The 17950-nt window shown below is 40.7% G+C and overlaps 1 protein-coding gene across 1 annotated transcript in view; it reads right to left on the bottom strand.

Moving 5' to 3' along the window:
- Positions 1-17950, bottom strand: part of snta1 (syntrophin, alpha 1) — a 33654-nt gene that overhangs the window by 1630 nt on the left and 14074 nt on the right. Inside the window, exons 3-7 of the mRNA XM_072381781.1 lie at positions 5367-5562; positions 4955-5144; positions 2650-2780; positions 2023-2219; positions 264-451 (exon numbers count right to left, since the gene is read on the bottom strand). Coding sequence (XP_072237882.1) covers positions 264-451; positions 2023-2219; positions 2650-2780; positions 4955-5144; positions 5367-5562 — 902 coding nt within the window. The remainder of the gene's footprint in view (positions 1-263; positions 452-2022; positions 2220-2649; positions 2781-4954; positions 5145-5366; positions 5563-17950) is intronic.

Genomic DNA, 17950 nt, shown 5'->3' with positions numbered 1-17950 from the left:
TGAGATTGTTTTCTAAAATAAACTGTAACACATTTGAGGATGATTTCAAATTTAAAATACTGATGCCAGTATGCCACAGTGAATGAGTACAGACCACATTCACTGCGTTGCTTCCAGTAACCTCTAACAGGCAAATCCAGCAGACAGTCACTGATCTCAATCCTACCTTCGTGTTTGGCGTGGTCCATGAAATATGCAATAAATATGGTGGCAATATTAAATAACTATACTTTCATAAAAACTGATTCAAAAGTGTTGCTCACAATCTCAGCCTCGGGGCCTCCAAAGTCGAGGAACATCATGCGAACTCCATCGTCAGAGGACATTCGGAGGCGCTCGAACGGCTGCTGAAGGAGAATATTTTTCCTGACGCCCATTTCTTCTGTGAATAGCGTGAAACCATCATCGATGTGCACTCCCAGGGTGCACTCTTTTCCATTCCAACTGCAGGCTGCAAGGGGGGGGAGACACCAGGTACACTGAAGCTGAACAACTGGAGTAAATGTCATGACTGCACAGTGAGTCAAAAGAACCTGGCTGAGTCTTATGACTGAGGTACTTTTATGTGCTAAGAGAAGAAAAAGCGTGATTTAAATAAATTTTCATCGCTAGGAAATTATGCTGAATCTAAATCTCAGATAATATAACCCTCACTTTAAACCTGACTCTAAAACTGATGACTAAAAGGTTATCTAAAAACACCATTTGTCGTTTCTCTGAAGGATTTTGCACCACCGCTTGCTACCAGCAGAGGGCAGTACAATGACAGAACTGCACTGTATCTGAACTGATGCATGTCCAATAAAGTAGGAATATTGTGTGCACAAAACAAAACAAGCTGCTCAGCACAAAGTGTGAGGAAAACCCACACAAGTAACTTCGCTTTAGACAAACATGTTGTGCCCTCCATTTGAAATGTTTGATAGAAATTCTTGAACTCAAACAAGAATTCAAATTAAATTTACTTGCCATGCATGCACAGTTGAGTCGAGCTACGGTTACAGCCTGACTTGACTATCTAAGCAGACCACAGATACACGCATGGGAGCAAACCGAGTTATTAAATAAGGTACATTGGAAGCCAAGACATTGTGGACTGTGTGAGACAACATTTAAAACGTTCAGTCACTTATTAACTGTCTGTGGGAGATCACAGTGCATCTAAGTATAGCTGAGTTTACTGCACAGACTTTGTCTTTAAGTTACTTGAACAGCTGATTTAGTTTGATGATGTGGTGGTTATAAAATCAGGGTTTGTTTTCAGAGCAAATCAACAGTCTCTGCATGCTTTAATGTAGCTTTGATGGACTGTTTTCAAGTCACAATTTGAGGTATTTCGCCTTCTGACAACAAGAAACATCCAAATGCGTGAAGGGGAGAAACTCTTTTGGGAATTCAGCGGTATTAATACACACTAACAGTACTTGAGCACGTGCAGAAGCGATGAAACACCCAACTGTATTACCTGGGAAGGTCAGTCGGGTTTTGTTTGAAAAACTGCTTTTCAAATTGATCACAGTGATATTTTCTTTCTATTCATATCAACATCATTAAATGCCCTTGCTGTGAAAGAGCTGGGTTTTTTTTTACTGTACAGACAGACAAATCAGTCTCAGAATTGACTGATGGAACTAGTAATATATCTTCTTTAAATATTTTACATTCATTTTATTTTCATTTGTCATTTAATTTCAGTTTTGTTATTATTGATAAATAAAGGTCTGACTATTAAGCGTTTCTACTAATTATTGACCAACAGCTTCTTACTAAAGACAGTGCATCTTGTACTGGTATCTTTCCACTGTACAACACTATAGAACTGTCTTCTTAGTGGGAATCAAATCTTGAACCCTGGCTTTGCTCACTGAAGCAGGAACAAGCAAGACAAATATTTTAGACATATCTGCTTAAATCTAAGATAGTTCAGAGGAAAACCACCATTTTCTAATCATAGATTAGAGGAAGTGTGCAGAAGGCATGAAAGGAGAAAACAGGAAAAAATGAGCCTCTGGATCTCTGTACCCGTGGTGACCTCCTTGATGAGCTCAGCAGCGTTATGGCAACCGTCCACCAGCAGATGAGTCCAGGTGGACAACTCCTTGGCAGAATCCACCCTAAACACACGAGTCTCCACGCCTTGCTTGGTGCCCGAACGCAGGCCGAATGTCAGCTCGGAGTCCAGTAGAGGAGAACTTTTTCCTGGGCCAGAGTGGACCAGTCTAGGGGGAGAACGGATGAAAAACATCACATGTTTGAGGCTGAGAAAGATGGCAATTAATATTTATATAAAACAATGTGGCCAGAAGAGAAACTGTAACAGAAGTTGGAAACAGAGGCATGGAGTGCACAGGAGAGAAAAAAGAGAGGAAAATCATGACTCATATGTTCTGCTACCACTAATGTTTTCCAAATGAGAGTGATTTTATGACGTAAAATGTCCAATAGTTACGGAAAGAGTGAGCATGAACTTTGACTGGGCCAAAACAAACCAGAGAGAGGCCTTTTAACTCAGAGCAGCTTAGGGTGGAGTACTAATGTGCTCATCTTATGGGAAAGGGTTTATATAAAAAGGAAAGGAAGAAGGCGTTTTATGCCACGTTCATTTGGTGTATATACATGTGTATGTATCCAGGTATTAAGCATGAGCACCTGGTGGTGATGAGGGCGTGACTCTTGGTGGGGTTGATGAGGCTCTCTTTGCTTTCAGGCAAGGAGGGATACAGAAGGAGGTCCTTCTCCGTCAACACTGCCAGTACGGGCTTCTCTGGACCCTGAGATACCTGCAGAGATGGACATTTTTAATCATAGAAATCATTTAAAGCTCTTGCTGTACCACGTCAGCTTAACTGTTTCCTTTTTTCTGTCTAAAATAATGGCCACCTTTTTATTTTCTCTGGAAAATTCCCTGACATTTCCTGATTTCAGCGCAGGAACACGTGCGACATGCAGACATACGTATTTGCTGTGGCATGTTTGCTTTAATAATGATGTTTCGGGGAGGTTTCCTGATCCAACTGCAAGCTTATAACCTCATGTAACATTCTCCTCCTTCTTTTCTATCTGCATGGAGAGTTTTCAGATTACTTTTCACTACAGAACACAACCTCTCATTTCAACCTCCCTTTTGACATTTTTGAGCAAAAAGACCATCCTGCTTGGTTCTTGGATCTCCAAACAAAGTGTTGACAGCATTGACTGTCAAACCGGCATGTTTTTGCAGGTCAGCCCACCAGTTCCAACAAAAAATTTACCCACTAAAAGGGCACAGTCGCTGCATCATAGATGTAGCATTGCCAACTGAGCTTGGTTTTTAGAAAATACAAAAAAGTCAGACTTTTTCAGACAGTTTTGACCCTCATTTATAATGGAAACAGCCATCCATGGAGACACAGTGCTGAGTCTGCAAGACTTATTTCATCAATGAAGCAAGATTAGTAGCTTAGGGAGATAACTTCAGATTCAACTCTGAGTTGTCAGTATCATGAACCTGCTCCACTTTTTACTTTTGCGTATCACCATGGGAACTTGTGCCTTTGAGACAGGAAATCAAATAATGCAAAATCACTGCCTTTAAACCAATCAATTCCCCCCAAAAAAGAAAATAACAAAAAGATACATCGGTTCGTGGACACTGAGTGAAAATTAGTCATGGATAGTGGAGGAGTTTGAGGATCCAAATGCTGGACAACCAGGAGGGGACCAGCTATTGAAAGTTAACAGTTGGTTTATTTAAACTAAAAGTGCTGCTGCAGCAGGATAAAACTACAAACATTAAACAAAAACAGAACTGAGGAGGAACAAACAGAGGAACTACTGAGCAACAAGGAACGCATGAGACAGCAGACTGAATCAGGGACAATTATGGGGCAATGACCGCCGCCAACCAAGGGGCAAATATGCTGCGACGGCTGATTAGGTGAGTGGATGCAGGTGAGTAACAGAGACAGGGCTCAGGCGATCAAGTGATAGGAGGCAGCTGAGAACATCTGGCATAACGATAAATAAACTCAGAAGCTGACTAGAACAAGGACTAAAAACTAAAAAAGAATGCTGGACAAAGGCAAAGAACGTGAGCAAACCAAGGATGACCCAAAGAAACCAGAACTTAGAGAAGCCAATAAACAAGAAGCCATAGATCATGACAAAACCATCTCTACATCAGACTCTCTTTCCATTCCCTCATCCAATGTTTGAGTGCGCAGCACATTATACGTTCCAAATGTGTTCAATTGTATCTGTATGTTAATGTTCAAATCAACATCCATCATCAAAAAAGGTTTTAAAAAGTCATTAAAACCCTTTTTAATTAGCGCCCAGAGAGCAGGAACTTAACTAAATCATTCACAGTAAGCCCACTGACTGGTTTTCATATTTCTTGCTTATTCAATGCAAAGAGAATTTAAAACGGCCAGTGTTCCATCTGGTGGATTAAGGTTGAATTTTCCTCACATGCCTCAAGAATGTAGCTGAAGCTCACTGATTTAACGCTTATCACTACACCTGCTCCAGCTATAATGATGCGGTGGTCACACTGATCAGCTAAGCAATTTATGGCTTCACATGGTCATTTTATTCCTTTTCTCTCTGCTTGAACTGCAACAGCTGTATCGCTTTTAGTTGGCCATAAAAAAAATCTAAATTCTCCTATTAGTTTAGGATTATTGTACGCTACTTTGAAAAAAAATATGTTGCTCCCAGATCCATAGTTGACATTTTGTAATGTAAACTCTTCCCATTTCAGATGAACGCACTCATATCCAGAAGTGGAAAACCTGAGCTAACATACCCAGGGGATAACCAGCGCTGTGATACCGCTTAGTGAGATCTGTAAGGCTTGGTGAAGCCCGATAACAAGAAGGTACTATGGATACATGGAAGGCAAAAAACTGTTAATGTAGCGCAGTACAGAGTCATTTTACCACTGTTTCTCCTGTAGATCAGTGCCCTTCCATACCTGCTCTGTAATCCAGCCCAGATGTTTGACCTCCATGCCAGGCTGAATGCTCTTCATCTCCTCCTTCACTCGTGGTAAAAGGTTGGCCGTGCCAGCCTGAATGGCATTGTACCAGGACTGAGCCATGGCTGGGTCTTTAGCCCGCAGGAACACAGAGTTCTTTCTGTTGGATGAAATGACCTCAAAATACCTGGCAAGTGAGATGAGGGGAAGTGAGAGAAGAAAGAAGAGAGACATGAGGAAGATGGAAAAAGAGGCCGTTGGAAAAACAAAAGATAAATGGCGAAGAGAGGAAGGCTTGAAGAGGAAGTTTCAGATATCACTAAAGAGAATATGTAAGTAAGACATTAAACAGAAAACGGAACTATGGATCCAAAGTGACATGAAATAAGAAGCCTTTAACATGTAGTACCTGTGTTCTGTGTCTGGGGGGCACTGTTTACGTGAAACCTGGCACATCTTCAGTGGGATGTTGCGAGGCTCTTTCACCTCCGCAGGGGAGAGCTCAGGGGCCCTCTGGGGCGTAGAAGGGGGAGAGTCCCATGGGAGGGCTGCTCCAGGGGAGCCAGAGCTTTTAAAGAAGGCAGACATCTCCTTGATGTACTTCACTGCAGAGGATTGAGAGAGGGAGAATTAGGAAAAAAAGTCAGATTAAACAGAAGAGGATAAAAGAGGAAGAGGATTTATACAGAGTGGAGCCTCTGAGTTTGGGGCTGAATGGAAAACAGTGGTATTCACAAACACTTTCAAAATAGTGCCAAAAAATGCCAAAATAGTGTCTGGCACAGATGTTTTCTCAGCTTGTATACAGAGCCTGACATTCTCTTTTGTGAGGAAAAAAAACCCCAGCCCTACCGATGACTGAGACAAGGAATATCATATATACTATCATCTTTAAGTTGTTTTTTAAGTTGTGGTTGATTATGGGAAGAGCGGGCATACATTGAGCACCAGCTGGGGGCAGTGAGGGAATGTAACACAATGGCATGGGTGACCAAGCACAGCTGGACTTGTTGGGGGAAATTAATGAGCCAAACTCTAAGATTTTCATAGATCAATGAGCTATTCCCACTTATCCTTGTAGTAAATTTCACAGGCTGATCGGGTCAGCTTGGTTTTGCCTCTTTCTAAGGATTTGCCTCTGCCACCTTCTAATAAGGCTCCACAGCCAAAATTGAGATAAGATTGAGAAAACGTGCCTGCAGGTCACTGGAACACTTACCAGTTAACCTAATATGTGTAGTGTTGGGCCATGGAAGGAAGCACTTGGGGAAAACCATCACAGGCAGAGGGAGAAAATACAGAAACTATGCGCTACACAGACAGTGCTCTGCAGGTTGGAACACAGAACCCTCCAACCGTGTGTTATTGCTTTGTGTTTTTATCTTGTTGTTTGTGTTCCACGGCTGCACAATCAATTCCACTTCGAGGACAGAAGCACAAACTTACTGATTTAATCCTGCCGATAAGACCATTAATCAATAGTGCTACTTGTGCTGTCATACGTTTACTGATGGCTCTGTGCTACGTACTTATGTTAGGAAACTATAAGATGATCCAATGTGTAGTCTTAAAAACTTCACTCTCACATTTTTACCATAGTTTACTTAAAAGTAATGCCAAATTGTGTTTAGAAAGTATTCTGTGTGCATAGCCTTTAAAATGAGCTTTCACCACACAGCCACGTCCATACACCTACACACACCACCACACATGGACACACATGGCTTCAGCTGCAGTTCAGTAGGCTGCGGTATGGGTTTAGCAAAAGTAGCCTCTGCTGGAGTAAAAATAGCCCAAAGGACATGGTAAGGCGGGAGGCTGAAGGCAAAGCTCTGGTTTCACTGGGGAAGTGTGAAGCGCTCTTCTTGCACAGTACAAGCGGCAAGAAGCCAGAGGGCAAGCAGAAGAGTCACGGCACAGGACGACACAAGTAAGAGGGGGCTTCCTCCATTCCCAAAATAGACCCCCCCTTGACAGCCGACCAGCCAGCCATAGTTATCTTGTTAAAACATCAAGGAGTGAATCACTCCTTTTGTCTTATTTCACACAAGCATCTGAGATTTTTCTTCTCCAGTACTGAACAGGAGCTGCTCTTTAGTTGAGTGCCGAGCACTGTTGCCACACAGAACAAATGTCGCAGGTCCGAATTTTTGCTGGTGCCTTTTTTTCTGGATGTTGCACGTCTTCCTCGTGCTTCATCTGTATTCTTTGGGTATTCTGTCTCCCTCAGTCCAAAAACATGCACGTTAGCCTCGCTGGCTATGTGTGACCCTCAGTGTGAATGGGTGTAGTTGTTTGTCTTTGAGTTGGTCCTGCAATGGCTCGGTAACCTGTCCAGGTAGTACGGAACAGCACACGAACAGGAGGAAGTGGTTTTAGAAAACCAATGGACGACTGTTAAATTTGTAAAAGAAAAACTGTCCCAAATCCCCCTCATATAAAATAACATAAAAACATATCACACGATGAAAGTGAAATGAATTTGATGTTAGCAACATGTCAAAAGGTTGAGACAGGGGTTGAGAATTAAGTGCTACAAAAAAGAACGGTCTGGACTGCAAATTCTATTCACATTTCCATACACCACAACACTGAAACCACTCATGGTGGATGTAAATATAATATGGCACGCTGGCACCTAGCACTTGAGAACAGCCGTTGCAGCATCAGAATAACAAGACGAGAGACTGTTTACTTGTTATCTTACAGAACTGCAAATGGACTGTGGAGTCGCATCACGTGGCCCAAAATAAAATCAATGCCAGAGCAAAGTTTAGAGAAAAAAGACACTCAGGCTGCTCTTCAAAATGTTGATCAGCATTTTGTCAGTTCACGACTGAAAGGGGTTCAAGTTGCCAAAGAAAAAGGGCATGACCTAAATGATTAATACTCCACACCCAAAGTGGTTTTCCCTTTTGAAAATGTAATATTTCTCTGAGATCTCTATCTGTCACTGAACTTTGTTTTCGGTGTCTCTCCTCAGAGATGCAGTCATTCGCTTTTGATTTAGGGGGTGGATCGTTTCCCTATCTGACAAATAAGAAAAAGATTTCAACATGTCCACTTTAAAACATGGCCATCTCTGATGAATCATTGTAAAACGTGACTCTTTTAGCTTACTGCTCTGACCCACCTCACACACACTGTCACCCTCTCCCCTGAGACCTTTTCTCAGTGCTGCATTCATCAGAATGGTTCCTCGGGACACACATTCTGCGTTTATACTGAAACTTGCCCACACATTTGTATGGGTAAGCACATAAAAACCCATCAAAGAAGATCACAAGCTATTGTTGTTGTTTTTGCTCTTTCAGTGGGTATTTTTTTTGTCTGAGTGTTCTCTCTCTCTGCTACACTTCTACCGTTCCAAAAGTTCATCGACTGATTTTCATTGGAATTTGATTTTTTTTTTTATCCATTTGCTCCTTTTTCCTATCGAATTTTTGCAGCAACAATTCAGTTCACTAAAGCTCCATGACTTTTTTTCTGAGCTGACATGCTGTCTGTAGCACTAAGTGCTCCGGTGGACAATCAAAAGAGTTGTTGTGTTCCGAAAAAACACGTTTTCTTTACTATAAGTGAGATACATTTCAGGCTGGCAGTTTTCTGCTTGAGTCATTTTCACATGTATCTAATGCTGTCATATTATGTTCGCCCATGAATGCTGCAACTTATAAGAGGGAACATTCTGGGTGTTTTGATATCAGAAAACACAATGGCTAAATGCTTCTATGGTGAGGAGGGCTTTTAAGCCTTGAGTTGAGGTAACAATGCAACCAAGTCAGTAAATCTTATATCTCACATCTATTTAAAAGATGGCAGTTTTGGATAAATGAAAAAAGCTTTTAAAGAAAAGCATTTTTCTTGAAGTACCAGGAAAAATGAATAGTTTTTAAGTGGCAACAAACCACCACTGGTATTAAAAACCTTTTAGATGCCCCAGTAGTACTGCAGTAGGAATCCTATGTAAAATCACCTCTTTGATCTACAAATGTTTGCTTTGTTCTATGCCCCCCGATGTTCATCTGTTCATTCTTTTTATCACTAACCCTAACCCTAATTTTCGTCACTCTCCCCAACTTATAATTTTCAAATTAAAGCGTCTATAATATTGCATCCACCCCTTTCCTGACAGATTTTTTTTTCTCATTCAGTCCATTTGCTTTAGGAAAAAATGAAAAAATGCATCTGTAGACAAATCCAGGCAAACTGGGAACATGCACCAAGCGGGGAGCAACCAATATGTACAAGCTTTGAAGTAGTTGTCAACTTGCATACGTAATGTTTCATGGAAATGAGCTGCTGTCCATTTGTTCCTTTGCCAACACACTGATGTTTGTATCCTGGGAAAGCCAACTCCTTCCTTGTTCTTCCACTCAGGGCATTCACAATTTATGTGGTCATTCTCAATATGGCAGGCAAGGCCACAAAACTAAGACTGGATATGGGATGGCTTACATTACCGTCTCCAATAGACGCTATCATTGAACTACAGTGCAGACAGTGAATTTCAGATCCTTGTTTTCTACTTTTTGTTATTTTTACACTCAGATTTTCTGTTTGACCTTCTACATATTGTTCTCCACAAAGACAAATCATGAACAGGTTCTTGAACTGTTTTATAACTTTACTACAGGATCCCATTGACATTATCTTGAAATGTATTCACATTTAGTCACTTTGTTATGAAATTTGCAAAAAAATTCCATCAGTGATCTCTGAGATCCTTCAACTAATTGAGTCAAATCCACATGTGCCCAACTGAATTAACTCAATATAATTAGGAATAACACACACCTGTCTATCTCACAGCTGATGGTGCATAATGGAGTGAAAGCCGAGCCATGAGGTGGGAAAAGCTGTCTGTAGATCAGTGAGACAGGATTATCTTAAGGATACAAAAACATTGTGTGGCATTTAGGCCAATGAGATCCAAATTTTTTTTGTAGAGATAGAAGAACCATATACAAATTCAACTATCAGTGCCGAACTCCACTAACTATGACTTCATGGTAGAGTGGCTGGGGAGGTGCCACGGCTAACTTAAAGGAACAGGACAGTCTGCTGGGAGTTTGCCAAAAGTTACCAAAGTGACTCTGAGACCGAGAGAGACGATATGATCACCATGTTCAACAGCTTGTGTGAAGGAAAACCTGCAGGGAACCTCATTGGTCCAAACTTTACAGTCAAACGTAGTGATGGCAGCATCATTATGGGCAGAAACTGAGCAATCCTGAATGGGAACCTTCTCCAGGGTGCTCAGGATCTAAATAAGACCACAACTGCAGCAAAACTCCCCTTCCAACCAGGCTGAGCTTAAACAATTCTGCCATATATTTATTCCCCTTATGTCCTTATTTCCAAATGGGCTGCAACAAAGAGCTAGTGGAAGGTCTAAAACCTTCCTGGTCTGCACTACATACTAAGGGCTGCAAAATATGGATACGATATACGGGAGCGCATATGACGTTATCAGACATGTGACTGTGTTCAGGTTACACCTGGTTATGCCCACTGACTGTCAAGAAGACAGCTGGCCCAATGGCAGCGAAAAAGCACAGAAAACCCATCTAAGATTCTAAGATGGTGAAGAGCTGTTGTGCAATCAACAGATTCAGAAAGAAGTAGGGGCATACTTTTTACAAAACTCCAAAAAGTAAAGAGAAAAGAGCCAAATGGATTTCTGCCATCCACAGACATAACTGGAATCCTGGCTCGGAACAGCGTTTTTGCAGTAAATACTTTGTGTATTATTCTTTGTCAGTTAAGCCACCTGTGACTCAAGAAGTTGAGAACAAAGTATTGACAATCAACTACTTCTGTGTTCATCTGTATTATTTACAACAGCTTTCATTATTTGCTGAGTTTTTGTATCATCTGTCAGGAAACACAATTTGTGTTTGCGTTGCATTCGCTGTCAAATCAATGAAAAGGCTCTATTTGCATATGTTTTCTTAATTTGAAGTGCACTGAGCTCTCTGTGCCACTGTAATGGCTGGCAGCGTCGTGCAGCCAAATAAATAAAAATAGGCACTTAGGTCATCTGATAAGGACATCTCATTCATGCAGCTAAACTACAATCTAAATAATAACTTAAACTTAAAAAGGAGACAGTCAGGGGAGAGTGCAAAGACTTCCTCTTCAGCAGCACATACACAGACTGCAATTTACCATTTTCATTGGTATGCAAGACTGACTTTATGTCCCTATTTCTTGTTGCACAAAACACAATAGGTAAGGAATAAGACACCAGTTACATGTATAAGGAGTAAGGAGACGTTTACTTCTGTTAAGGGGCTTGGCAATTTGCAAAAAAAAGGAAAAAAAAAGGTTAAAATTGGTGTTTCACAGATTAGAAATGCCAGGCATCAATCATGGCCCCATAGAACAAATTAGACTAGACTGCTTTCAAACACAGTGGGAAACAGAATGAACCCGGAAAAGAGTTAGATAAGAAGAAAAAGAAGAGAAAGAAAGAGAATGTGAAAGAGTGAGACAGACGATGCAGACACAGAATATACAGCTAAGCTCAGCCAGAAATGTTGCCATGAATACCAGTGGTGGCACATTCAATACAGAGCTAAAATTAGCTGAGATAGCACTGTTATTACTTTAGCTTATCTCAGCCAGATAAACTACTTTTGTGTGTGTGTGTGCAACAGAGTTCCTTTGACTCTTCTGCAGGATCTGCCACTAAGCTTTCCCTGCAGAAGTCTTTTACTATAACGTTGAACCTCCAAAATCCTGACCACACATTTTCAGCCCATTCAGTTTTGACACAATTCTACCGAACTGCAGTTTGAAATGTTGCCGTTTGTTTCTTGGACAATACTAACTTTCAAAGGTGACTTTTACACACACCAATCAGTCACAACAATATGAAACCAAAATCAGATTAGTAAGTAAAATTGATTCAAATAGCACCTTTCTCAGAGAGCAGTCACAAAGTGCTTCACCGGAAGGGAATCAGTGAGTACAAAATGGACATTTGCATCATCCTTTTATATAAGATGAAAGGTGTTTGTGAAGAAACCATTTCATTGAATGTGGTTGTTTCTGCATCTTGCAGTTTGTCTGTTTCGATTTCCTCTCTCTGCCATCATTTTCACTTTTAAATGGAGCACGCAGCAGTTTTTATTACTCTGATCAACTCACTTTCCTCTCTCTGTCCACATCAGACATAAACTAGCGAGTGACGACTTCATCCATTTTGAACTTATTTTTATGTAATTACAACACAAAGTATGCCGAAGGTGAGGAAGACTGACTTTTCCAAATCTGTAATCTTTCTGATGTTCATCCTCTTCCATACATATCAAATGTTGCAAAACACAAAGCATCTGTTTCTATATCACATTTATGTTGGAAGACTAAAAAACTGAGTACTAGTTTTCCTCTGAATATTACATTGAACATTGTTCACCAAAGTTGTTAGATTAATTGAATAACACTGATTATCTTGTTTATTGTCATGCTGGTTTAAATGCATATCTGGGTGTGTTCAGAAACTCATACACTGTTTGCCCATCTTTCCTAATCCCAAGAATGCTTTGTTCTATACATATTCCCTCGAACTGCGGACTCACGCATCCAGTCTGAACACCAGTAAGATGATGGAACAAAAGCCCTTCTTTCCTGCACAACTGGTTGCCGTGGGAGATGCAGGAATGTCACTGGCCAGCCAGCGACCTCAGAAACATGCTTTTGGCTCTGTAAACTATGTCAGGCGAACAATGTTCAATGTCATATTCAGAGGAAAACAACACCATAAATAACTGTACAAAACAAGAAAAGCAATCAAAGTAAAGGAAAAAACAAACAAACTGCATTTCTACTCAGTTTTTTAGTCTTCCAACATATATAGAAACAGATGTTTTGTGTTTTGCAACATTTGATATGTATGAAAGAGGATGAACATCAGAAAAATTACAGATTTGGAAAAGTCAGTCTTCCTCACCTTCGGCATACTTTGTGTTGTAATTACATAAGAAGCTAAAGTTAAAAATGGATGATGTGGTATAGATCTTCAACTACCGTCACTCGTGGCTGTCTGTCTTATTTCTGATGTGGACAGAGAGAGGAAAGTGAGTTGATCAGAGTAATAAAAACTGCTGTGTGCTCCATTTAGAAGTGAAAATGGTGGCGGAGAGATGCAGAAACAACCAAATTCAATGGAATGGTTTCTTCACAAACACCTTTCATCTTATATAAAAGGATAATGCCAAGGTGAACTTGCTTTCTGGCCCGTTAAAAATGTGATTCCACTCCACTGACATTTATTACCAAATGTATTTATACTTCAGATGTTTCAAATCCTTCAGAATGATTGCTGATACAGAGCACCGGCCTGCATCATGAAACTGATACAGAGGAAATCATGATAACGCCCTCTAAACAGAGTAGAATGGCTCACCGTCCCTGTCCTGAACCTTCAAGAGAAGCGCACTCGTTCTCAAATATATGGTTGGGACTAACTTCTTTTTGAGCTAACCTGCTATTCACTGTAGGCTCTCTGGATTTGAAGCTCTGTAGCTTGGACTTTGGACTTTGGATGATTTTGGAGGCATGATCACTCTGCACTTCCCCCACCCTCCCTTGCACTTGGCTGTCTTGGTTGGGCATTAATGGACTGACATGGCTCAGAAACACCACGGGCTCCCACTACACTAACTTCTGCCACAGGAGCCCTCTATATCTGTGGGATTATTACAAAATAAAATGACTTGGCATGTGTGTATAGGTGCAAATGTTGTCCATGTAAATTAGTACTTTTAGAGAAGTGTAAACTCATGCATTACTAACAGGTATATAGTCTGCTTTATGTGTCCGCAGTGTTTCAATAGTTAATATGCGTCTCTCATTAAGGGCAGTGCTCGTCAAGCCAGTGGAGATCTACTCTGTTCTGTATGATTTAGATCAGCACATCATTCCTATGGCCCATCTCATTAAAATCATGGATACATGCCAACCTTCAGGGCGGTATAGGGTGAGAGAGAAGCGAACAGAGGGAGGGAGAGGACAGAGACCAGTTAATCAAACTTTTAAACTGGTTCACATTCTGCCAAAGCACATATTTGATTGCTCTGCATAGTGTGTCAGGAGAGTTAATTATCCTAATTTAACAAAGTGAACGTGAAGAAGACTTAACAGGATCAGGCAGAGGACAAGAAAAAAGTGAAAAGCGAGTTCAGTTTAAAATATTTCTTACTTTACTTTCCAACTTTTTCTATTAGTTTGCTGCCTGAAGTGAAAAGAAACTCAATTTTCCAGTTGTACGTTTATGCATATTTCCTCAGTGTTATGGTGACTTGCTGCACAACTTTATTAACCTGGTTTAAAATTCATTTTTTATTTGTATTGATGGAGATGAGGCAATGATTAAGTAGCAGTGGGTTCTGAAAGAATGTTTTTTGTTGGGGTTTGTTTATGCACATATGCTTTATGCTGCTTGTTCTGAATAGGACTAACAGGAACACCCCTCTCCTGCCGATCCATCCCCAACATGCACACGCTGCACAACACTGTGGGACAATGTAAACAAGAAAATAAATAAGAGTGGCCAGAAGAGTGCGTCAGCAATTTATCAGGGGCCGAAGATCGGTGCAACGGGGTTCAGAGGGGGCTTGTTAAGCAAACCTGCTGTCAGAGAGCGGTGAAAGGCTCTGAGGGAAATTTGTGATTTGATAAAGCTTTGTTATTTTGACAGTTAATCCACTCCCTTGCTGAGTGGAAGCACAATGTCTTTACAGGCCAGCAGATTTGAGGGAAAAGGGAACTGAGCTTTGTGTGTGTGGGGTTGCCGTTTTACACACAGTCCCTCCACAGCCACAGTGCTGCCGACACCGCGGCAGATGATTGATGTGGAAAGATTCCTCTCTGATTACATCCATTGACATTTTGATTGAAACACACACCGAACACTGACTTTGTTGCTTTGATACCCCTCGCTGTTTCTATGCAAAGTTTGTGAGAAGGTGAGATACAGTGCAAGTGTGCTTACAGCATGGCAAATTATTACGATTTTTTCTTCTTCTTTTGTTTGCTGGAAAAAGCTAGTATTTCATTATTTTCCTCCTACACCATGTATAACCATTAAGAAGAGAGGAACGAGGAAAGAAAACGTCTCCTAGCCTGATGCTATCAAATGCATGTGACATTACTGTGGATTTTTTTTTGTTGTTGTTGTTTGCTTTCAAATGACTTGCAAAAAGATAGGGACACATCTAAGTCTCCTGAGGGGCGCAATAATGTTTAAAGTATGGTACGACCACACTAACAGGAGTTGTTCCTATAAAAGAGCCTGTTAAAAACACCTCACTGTGCCCTGGGAATGACTTTATCTAAAGGCACTAATACAAACATTAAGAATAAAATAAAATAAAACATTTATAGTTCTACATGACCTCATGCAATCTAACTGTCTATGTCAGTGTATAGTTGGAAAACAGAACTATATATTTTTTTTTCTCTCACCGGCGGAATATTACCTGCTTAAAATAATTATTTTCAAAGGGAGAAAGTATTCGCAGCATCTTAGAACAAGGAGGGTTTTAACTGATTTTCTAACTGTGTTTTTGTGTGTTCAGTGTGCATTAATAAGAAGTAGCCAGTCTTTCAGTTATTGCTCACTGCCCACTAGAGAGACTTATACTCACAGACCATTTCTTGCTCGTCAATGTTATTCGCGCATAAAAGGAAGAAAAATAAGGTCTGTCTATAACAGAATCGCCAGATTTTAAATTAATCTGACACCATTCCCAATTAACTCAGACTACCTGGTGCTGCAAACACGTCGATAAAAAGACAGCGATACTTCTTAAATGACAAGAAAAGCCCTTTATTTCTGTTGTCGAAGTCAGATGAGAGCAAAGAGAACACTGGGAGCAACTATTCATTTGGATAGGAAGATACTGGGGGGCTGTGGATGAGGGACTCAGACAGTCTACAAGGGCAAGAAATATTTTAAAAGTAATAATTATCCTGTCCCGAAAGCAAGAGCCAGTAAGTTTAATTATGCTATAAGTACATGCATGCCACTGGCACAACTGTTCTAGGGGAAGGCAGTTATGACGACAGTCACCTTTTAAAAGCAGGGCTAATGCACCATTGCTAAGCAGAACCAAAATCCCACATGGTCATGTTTACCATGTGTGTACTGGCGGTGCACAGGCTCATTCATCAACGCATATCTGCCTTAAGATGGAAGATTTCCATATGAAGATGGCCTTTTTTTTAACTAGCAATTAAATCTGACAGACAGGTCAAATTAGGAAAAGGAGGTAAATTGGTGTAGCTAACACAGAACTTTAAATTGGTTCTCCATTTGAAGTAAAACTGTTTATATACAATGGAAATGCACCACTATCTCATTGACACTATGGAGAACACGTTTCCAAAATGAATACATCTGCCGATGAAGGAACTTAGAGCAACTGTGTTCCTCACTGTAAACTTTAGTTTCTGCAGGCTTCTTTTAGAAGGAGGTCTGAATCACTAAAGCAACCGATAACAGGACAGGAAGAAACAAAATGGCTGCCGGGAAGAGCACTTTCAACCACCGGACCATGATATCGCCACCCACGAGATGAATAGATTAGCTAATACAGACTAACATTAACTCTGACTGGATTAATGCAGCACCAGAGAATTTCCAGCTGGAAACTGAATTGCCTGCTGACTTGATTACCTTTCTGGCACTTCGGAAAGACCGACCCTTTGGATCAGGAGGACAGGTGACAGAAGTATGTGTGAGTCTAATGTCAAGTGAAAGGGACGTTGCTTGCATACTTGAGCACAGTATATTTACAGATGATTCATGTGTGAACAGAGCTTTAGGACATATGCTGCTAAAGTAATAGAACCTGAACTTGTACAGGAAGAACTTTTGAGAAAGAATGAATATTACAGTCTTAGCCAGCAGCATGCTGTGTCCCTGTGAGGAGCTTAAAACCTTACTCCCCAAAGTCATTATATTCCATAACTCACTCACTTAACACATCTGAATCAGCGCCGGGGTAAGATGGGGTAAGTGTATAGATATATGTATCTGCTTGGCTTGCTTAAAAAGACCATATGGTGTGTATATCCTTTTTTTCCGGGGCTATATTCACACATGTCCTTGACCAGTTTGATCTGTAGATAAGAAATATGATTTTTTTTTTCCCTAAAGGGAAATTACAGTAGATCTCAAACTGCTGGCCTTCACTCTGATGAGCTATACTGTTTGATTCGTCCGTCCATCAAAAGCACTCAAGTTACCGGTTTAATATTGCGATCATGCTCATCAGTTACTTCTTCTATAACTACGGCTACAGTGGGAATTACATTCACACCATGCCGTTCACCAAGGTCATCATACAGCTTGTATGCAGTATTGATGCTCTCACCTACTGGTCAAGGTCACTGCTTTACACTGGAAGAAGAGTCAGTCTCCTGCTGCCTCCTCAACTACAAACAACCCGCAGTAGTCATAGGAATACTAAAACTTTCCCATGAAGAAACCCAAATCAGTGCGCGATTAGCAATTTAGCACACAAGGTGCACAGCTAATTATATGCATGAAAAACACCGATTCGTTAACATTCTTCAATGCAAAAACAGAACAAAAGAATTATATATGCATGTGTAACTTGGCTGTGTGTGAGCCAGAAAGAGAAATGCAGGCCAATTAGATTTCTGGAAGCATCCTTCAGATAACACAAATTAACCTCTGCAAATCTAATCTCACCTCAGGCACTCTTGAAGCATATTCCTTCTGGTATTGAGGATTCACACTCTGACAGTTTAAAGCAGCTATTAATTTGCTTAGGCCTCGAGGAGAGATGCCAGTCAGTGCAATCACATGCATTAAATACAGTCAAATGTTTAACATCCGAGTCAACTTGGACTTCGTTTTAAGAGATGCATCCTTATGAATCTCAGATTCATAATACAGCTGTATGAAAGCACAACCTAAGCAGTGTGGCAACACATGACTCAACAGAGGCTGTCACT

The sequence above is a fragment of the Leuresthes tenuis genome, unplaced genomic scaffold (genome assembly GCF_036924035.1).
Source record: "Leuresthes tenuis unplaced genomic scaffold, fLeuTen1.0.hap1 SCAF_3, whole genome shotgun sequence".
Classification (NCBI taxonomy): Eukaryota; Metazoa; Chordata; class Actinopteri; order Atheriniformes; family Atherinopsidae; genus Leuresthes; species Leuresthes tenuis.
This window is presented reverse-complemented; position numbering and strand designations above follow the sequence as displayed.